Source organism: Diplotaxodon limnothrissa, linkage group LG19, assembly GCF_057381915.1.
Source record: "Diplotaxodon limnothrissa isolate DT_005_m linkage group LG19, D_limnothrissa_male_GT1.1, whole genome shotgun sequence".
NCBI lineage: Eukaryota > Metazoa > Chordata > Actinopteri > Cichliformes > Cichlidae > Diplotaxodon > Diplotaxodon limnothrissa.
The window spans coordinates 13001146-13001744 of NC_140614.1; the positions used below are offsets into that span (position 1 = coordinate 13001146).

At 47.7% G+C, this 599-nt stretch overlaps 1 protein-coding gene across 2 annotated transcripts in view; it reads left to right on the forward strand.

Moving 5' to 3' along the window:
• nkx2.2a (NK2 homeobox 2a) overlaps positions 1–344 on the forward strand; it is a 3817-nt gene extending 3473 nt beyond the window's left edge. For both annotated transcript variants that reach the window (XM_085343290.1, XM_085343289.1), the window contains one exon: positions 1–344. This exon is cut by the window's left edge. In XM_085343290.1, coding sequence (XP_085199416.1) covers positions 1–344 — 344 coding nt within the window.
• The last annotated feature ends 255 nt before the right edge of the window (positions 345–599 follow it).

The window sequence follows — 599 nt, forward strand, 5'->3', positions numbered from 1 at the left end:
AGCACCTGGCCAGCTTGATCCGCCTCACCCCGACCCAAGTGAAGATCTGGTTCCAGAACCACCGGTATAAGATGAAGAGAGCCCGGGCCGAGAAAGGTATGGAAGTGACCCATCTCCCTTCTCCCAGGCGGGTGGCCGTGCCCGTCTTAGTCAGGGATGGAAAGCCTTGTCACACTCTTAAAGCTCAGGACTTGGCGGCCACTTTTCAGGCCGGGATCCCCTTTTCGGCATATAGTGCCCAGTCACTCCAACACATGCAGTATAACGCGCAGTACAGCGCCGCGGCCACGCCACAATTCCCCACAGCACATCACTTGGTGCAAACGCAACAGTGGACTTGGTGAGAGAAATTATAGAGACTTGGCTTGGAGGCGCGGTAGGGAGTTTCACCACAAAGCAAAGAAAAAATAAAACACACAAACAAAAGACTTTTCATTTTTGCAGCTTGACTCATATATATACTACCATTTTTATTCGGGGCTCATGTGTGCGCCGTGTTTACATGTTTTCGTTAAGAGAACTGGGTCCAAACCTCTCCCATATAGATTTTATTAAGAATGTCAATGCTCTTCTTGTGATTTTTTATTTTTTATTTTATT